The 7,082-nt window shown below is 35.1% G+C and overlaps 1 protein-coding gene across 1 annotated transcript in view; it reads right to left on the bottom strand.

Moving 5' to 3' along the window:
* LOC107100279 (glandular kallikrein-3, submandibular-like) overlaps nt 1-5,831 on the bottom strand; it is a 7,241-nt gene extending 1,410 nt beyond the window's left edge. Inside the window, exons 1-2 of the mRNA XM_015398705.1 lie at nt 5,658-5,831; nt 5,431-5,571 (exon numbers count right to left, since the gene is read on the bottom strand). Of these exons, the coding sequence (XP_015254191.1) occupies nt 5,431-5,571; nt 5,658-5,831 (315 nt within the window). The remainder of the gene's footprint in view (nt 1-5,430; nt 5,572-5,657) is intronic.
* Between the last annotated feature and the right edge of the window lie 1,251 nt (nt 5,832-7,082).

The raw sequence follows: 7,082 nt of genomic DNA, 5'->3' as shown, positions 1-7,082 counted from the left end.
ATCTTTAACAATCTTTGTTTTTAAAGCCACATCCCTTACGCTTACATACTTTCAACTTGTGTCATCACCTTTGAACCCATGAAAATCTAGGTCAAAGTGTGTTCAGTCTATGAATATGAACGATTCTCACCATCTTTAACATTTTTCTTTATCTTTCCAATCTTGTTTTCGATTTTTCAAAAAATAGCAATAATTTTATAGCTTTTTCTTTTTTTTGGTTTCTGCTCATTGCAAACAGAACCATATTCTTGAATTCAGGCAAATGTATTCATAGTAAAACAATTAGTGAATCAGTATCATCTATTCCACCAACAATTAAACTATCTAATTATAAATCTCACAGGATTAGATATGTAATTCAATAAGCAATTAAGCTTACCATCAATGCTTATGAGAAAAGGGCAAAATCATCAGCAAACATTAAACTAAAGCGCTCTGAGTTCAAATATATAAAAAGAAAGAAAAGTCCCTTCAGGGGTGCGAGAGGTCACACTCCTGATGAGACCTCAGAGGAGAACAGAGGAGAGAATCGTGTTACCACTCAGTTGCTGAGACTGTACAACCAGCATATGTGGCAAAGTCAATACCATAAAAACACTGCAGCCTCTAACCTAAAATACGAGGTTCATTACAGTTAAAAAATGATGTGATCTCAATACAATATAGTCACGGGTTTCGTGCCCTTAAGATGCCATTGATAATGTTTCTGTCACAAACTCTGGAAGACCTATACGTAAATTAAGTAATTGGATAAGTAAATTAATGTTGGTCCAGAACCTTTTTTTTGGACGAAAGCACCCCCCTTAACTTTTTTTTTTTTAAATAGCTTTTTTGCCTAACGAGGTAAGGGCAACTGGTCTAAAGGTATTCAGTGATTAAGCAGCCTTTCTTATTGGGAAAGGAATAATTAAGGGGTTTCTCCAAAGCAGAGGGACTCTAAGAGACTGAAGAGAGAGACATCAAAATGAAACAAAAAGTAGACAATTCTAAAAAACAAGGCCTCTTACTCCATAGGAACCTAGACTTTTTCTCTCTTTGAACTTTTCTCAATAGCATCAAACCAGTTTCATTCAGTATGGAATGTACATTTATGTGAAAAGCTAAGGGGGTTGGATATCTTACAGTCATACAGGGAGATTTAAGTAATTAGAGTTCTTTTGCTAATGTGCACTGGCCTTCCTCGGTGCGATGGCATTACGCTGGGTATTGGTTGCTGTGCTGTGCGGTTGTTAAGATGTATGGCGTCAGTTCCTGTTGTTGTTGTGTAGTAGACCTATATCCTGTGACCTCCTCAGGCTCTCTTTGTTGCAGCCAAATTATGCTTTCTGTTAGTTCTGAAGTTACCTTATACTTAAGTTACTCTAACGGAACAGCAGCATTTTCAGACACACTTTCTACTGCTGCCATTATCTACTTGGCAATTTTCGCTTTCACTGCATTTTTATTGCTGGTGGTGAGGTGTCACTGATCCTTGTGCTAGCTTACCACTACTGTGGCTTGCTTCTCTGTCTCCCCTGTCGGTCCCCCCCAACTCCCTCTAGGTATTTAAATTTTCATGTACCCAGAAATTCGTGAAAAGGACGAGAAGAAGCGAGAAGCTTTCAGTCTGACTTGTTGATTAGCCTACAGCCAGTTAATACTTTACAGTAATTCAAGTAAGGACTTGATGGATGATAGAAGTTGTAAACTAAAGAGATTTTGTTGCATTTGGATTGGGGAGTCTAAGGGTTAAATGTTCAAGGGAATTTTAAGTATTCATCTTCATACTTTGGACCTTGTGCTGACATATGGCATTGAATGTGAAGAAATAACAGTATTTCCTCACAACCCTGTCCCCTCTTATGCCTTTTTATTAACTTTCAGGATTACTTTAACAGAGTTCTCCTCCCCCAAAAGCAGGTTTCACTTTAGCAGATCATTCTCAGATAGTGCTGTTATAAATTTTAAAGAATATGTTTCACTTTCTCTCTCCTCAGGTTCTAACTCTCAAAAACCTACAACACAAGGATAGAGTTGATTCCTTCCTGCTATCATCTCAGTCCTCATCGCCATGCAGGGGACCATAACATTTTGCCTGGTCAGCCAGGCCAACAATGACCCCAACAACTCTTTTCAGAAGCATAGGCCAGTATTGGGTTTTGCAGGCCAACAAAAACCTCAACAACTCCCCATTACTAAGGGATGGATCCATTATTATCATTATTTTTTTTTGTAATTTGCAGGTTTTCTAAGCCATAACAAGGCTTTTGTTTGGGCCACTTTATAAACATTGAACTTAACGCCAATCCAATCCAGACATTTTGAATTGAGAAATCTTCCTGGATGGGAAGAGAAACTTTTTCAAACTTGGAAAACAAAGTCCAGCTGTTTGTTGTTTTTAATTTTTTTTTTAATTTTTAAACTATTTTTGAATTAATTGGTCAATTATATATGTATCTTAGTTATGTTTATTATCTAAAATTCTTTTGAAATAGTTGCTAAACAGGGGTGTGACTACTTAGACACACTTTTAAAAGAGTCTCAGTAAGGTTTTAGAGCTTAGTATAACACTGAATGCAGGGTAAAAGTTACTAATGATGTTCTTTGCCTCTCTTGTATCTGTACTTATGCTGTTAGGTTTCAGTGCCTCAATTGATCAGTCAATCATTATATTCTTTTAGAAAGGCTCAAATATTCAGTAGGAATTAAGAGAACAGCAATAGGATGGTTACATTTTATTCGACTGCTGGGCCTGAAGTGGACTTTTTTGGCCAGGAGCCACTGTGGCAGGTGTATTGTTGAGCTTTTTTAATCAAAATGCGCTTATGCCTAAAAAAAGGTGTACGACTCTGAAAATGCTTAAGATTGGATCTTGAAATTCTACAGAATACACATTAGAGTGCTTGACTATATCTATATCATGACTGACCTGGTGTTAGGTGCATTTAGAATAGAAAATCAGAGAAATATTGCTAGATTTTTACATAACATTGATACAAAATTTGTATTTCTAACTTCGTACATATTTTATGTTTATTTTGGTTCCCAAGATAAGAAAACAAAAATAACAATCATAATATTAATAATGTAATTAACATAATCCAAACAATATTTCACTGTTAAGGAAATTAAGGTTAAAATAGATTCAAAATGGTAATGCTGAAGGCAGAGATGAGGATTGTAGAGTCACCAAATCATCTCCATAACATGTATTGTATTTGTTCTGGGAAGCCACTGAACTAGAATAGTCCAGTCAGCAAAATTTAATTCATTTTGCTGGTTAGACTCACCTAGTTAACAGCTTTGTTCCTATTAAAAGTTTTTTTTTTTTTTTTTTCAATAGAGTGAATGACAAAATGCTAGAGAATTCCTTAGTGTTGCCCAATTAGATTAGATTAGATTAAATTCAACTTTATTGTCATTACACAGGTACAGGTAGCAACAAAATGCCCATACAGAAGGAGTATGACCTGCAAGAAAATGACTCATTAAATCAGCTGCTTTTCCTTGGATTTTTTTCCTTAGATTGAAAACTTTTGACCTATCTGATCACATGATCTCTTTTAATTATGTCTGTAAAGTGCCTTGAGATGCTGTGTTGTGACTTGGAGCTATGAAGATAAACTGAATTGCAAACTAAATTGAATGGATTGACATCCGCATCATACAGTATATAAGAGGCCCTTCCAACTTAGCTGAAATACTAGACCTAAACATGTTCTGTAGCTTTTTCATATAGTTAAGCCTGGTTATTTTAAATCTTACTTCCCTTAATTTTTAGAACAGAATTTTTAGGGCTATATGTCCATTATGAAAATCCATATTAATTGAGTTTAATACTGGAAGTTGTTGGTTCATCACAAAAAGATGCAATTGCAAGGATAATTTCTCTTCCACAGGAAATATTTGCCCTTTCTATTCCATACAGTCACTGTTTTACCTTTCAAAGTCAATACAACTGTGCAGGCCTGAAAAAATTATCTAATTGTTGTACAGAACAATGTTTAGGGTGGTAAAAAAAAAGGACAAATACTACCCTTAATATGTAATGTGTATAGCATGTAATTAGATTTAAGCAATGGAAAAATTTTAGCTCAAGAAAAACATGGACCTCTCTCCAACTCCTCTTCATATGTATTGAAAAAAGCAACAACACTGGTTATAGTATAACAAAGTCATGAGCTGATGAATTCAAAAGAGATTGGCAATAGAAACATTGAAAAAAAAACTTGGAATTAGAGCAGTCAAATGAAGGTTCCGGTTCGATTTACGGCAAGGGGTTTTTCTGCATGGAGTTTGCTTGTTCTTTGTGAGCATGCATGAGTTCTCTCTTGGAAATTCGGCTTCCTTCCACAGTCCAAAAACATGACTGTTAGGTTAATTGGCTTCTCTAAGTTCTCCTTAGGTGTGAGTTTGTCTCTCTTTTGCCCTGCGATGGCAAGCTGTCCACGGTGTACCCCGCCTCCCGCCCATAGACTGCTGGAGATAGGCACCAGCACTCCTCACAACCCCAACTAGGATAAAGCGTGACAGAAAATTGATGGGATGGATGATATTGGTAAACTGATTTCATTGTGCATATATTCATTTTAATTTCATATTCAAATCATCAGTCAGTGGTGTTTGAAGGGTTCATATGAGCACACAGACCTATATCTGCAAGTCAGAAAGTATAAAAAATATGCTTAAAAAGGAGGCTTAATTTACATCATGATCAAATAGTGCATCATTCAGACTTTTACTTCTGTTTCTGATTTCCAACTGCAGATAGAACTGTGCAGTGAACACCTGATAGGCAATCAATCAGTATTTTGTTTTTGTCAATTTCCACAAACAGTTTACTGTTCTCGGCTGTTAAAGTGGTGGATAGCCAAATGTTATATGATAATGTCTTGCCCACTACAGCCATATTTAATAAGGTAAGATTTTGGCTAAAAAAGATGCCAATATTTTACAATAAAGGGTTCAATATTATCTTGTTTTTTTGTATGCTTTTGCTGTAGATGAACTATTGTCTAGTGGTTTTTAACTTCATATTTTTGAGGTAGGCCCCATTATCTGGATGTTACCTCTATATGCAACTAAGAAACATCATACCAAGCACATATCATACAATTAAACATTCTTGTAAACTCTTGATTATTCATGTAAGATGTTTAATTTAACAATGTGGATTATATCAGCCAGAAGCTGTGGACCTGGTTTAAAGTGTAGAACTCTGTATTCTCAAAATATTTTTTGTCCTTTATGGTTCTTCTTAACAGAAAAAAGAGAAAAAGTACTGACTGTATTTCTGCAGCTTTTTGTTTTATTGCGCAATTCAGATGAAGCCTAGAAACAGCAAGAGTGACCTAAGTAAGAAGCACAATCTCTCCTCTCACACACTCTGAGGTTGGGCTGGATAATTGATCCATTCTAAAAGTCTGCAGATTAACATGTTTTTGTCTCTACAGTATGTTTGAGCCAGTCACGATATTTAGAAATGTCGGTATAGACATTGGGCACATTTGGGTAGTCACAGTTATTGTTTCGGTTGAATGAGACAACACCAACAGCTATCCCGTTGCACACCAGAGGGCCACCAGAATCACCCTGTAAGAATGAGAATTTTTTCAGTTTTTCTAAATGTATCTAACAATGTTTAGACTATCAATATACTCCAAACATTAAAGACATACCTGACAGAATCCTTTTTCTGTATTATATCCACCAGCACAGATCACATTGGGTGGAAGCGTATACTGCCACGTCCCATTGCAGACTTCTTTATTGATGATGGACACGCTGACCACTCTCAGATCGTTACTGGTGTTGTTGGTTTCAGTTTTACCCCATCCAGCAACAGAACACATTTGATTGTCATCTAAGAAAATATCAAACCTTGGAATGTGAATGGTCTTTACTCTGTTGTTTAGGGAAGCTTTCCTTGAGAGCTGAAAACACACAAAGGGGAAAAAAGCATTTAGACTTACAAATGTCCAAGTTCTGTTTGCACATCCATGACTGAATAAAAATATGTCAACACATTTATAGAATTTAGCTTTTTTATAATAAAATATAACAAAACAATTAGAACTATCAATATGCACAAGTCTTTGTATGTAATATATAATGTGATGCTGCTACTTTTAGAAATGAAGGTTTGGTTATCATGATAATATTTGTGATGGTAAATATTATCATTTTAAGGTTCAATTACAATGAATACCATACTTTATTGTCGCTCTACTACAAAACCCTTTTTTTCCCCTAAAGCAGTAAAAAAGGTTGTCACTGCAAATATAAGTAGAAGCTTGCAAATGTAAAAAGTGGATTTTTTTAAACTATAAAGTTAGTCTTTAATGGAGCTGTACTTTATGAAATAAAAATGAAGATTTTTCTTAAACATGCAGAGGGAGAGGGAAAAAAAAATTAAAAATTGTATGTGACTTAGGTTTTTAGCTGAATGTTTGCACTCTTTACTATGTTTTGTATAAAGCCTCTTACCAGCCTGTCAGATATTCAATACCAGCCAAGTGTCTGCTTATACGTCACAGGACAACAACAAAAAATTATATTACCCAGTTCTTCTATCTGCTTTCAAAACTGTTCTACAGATCTATAATCTGCGAATGAATTTGTCAAAGCATTCAAAATTTAATCCGTTTGTAAGCTTGCATCGGTGTTAATGAGGGTGAATTTTTTGCATATATATTCTTAAATTATATAGTAAAAATGGTAAATTTGCAAAGTTGTTTAATTTATCAGAAGCTTCTTTCCAAAATTAAGAAAAAAAACATATTACTTTACCAAACCTCTCGGAAAGTGAATAAGGCATATTCTGAACGTCTCCCTGATGTTAGGCCTCTGTTCATATCATTTACGGTTAATATGGTCTTGGAAAAAATGTATAAAAACTTTGCACATGTAGAACAATTTCCTTTGTTGATATTCGATTAGAGGTTATTACCATTAAATATCTTCCCCTTTATCATCTATTTCTCTTTATACAGATGATGCCACTGGGATATTTTGTTTGGATTGAAAGGCGAGTCAATATGGGATCATGAGAAATAATCAGAGATGGCAAAAGTACTCACTTTCCGTACTTGAGTAAAAGTACA

Source organism: Cyprinodon variegatus, unplaced genomic scaffold (assembly GCF_000732505.1).
Source record: "Cyprinodon variegatus isolate N-32 unplaced genomic scaffold, C_variegatus-1.0 Scaffold954, whole genome shotgun sequence".
Lineage (NCBI taxonomy): Eukaryota > Metazoa > Chordata > Actinopteri > Cyprinodontiformes > Cyprinodontidae > Cyprinodon > Cyprinodon variegatus.
This window is presented reverse-complemented; position numbering and strand designations above follow the sequence as displayed.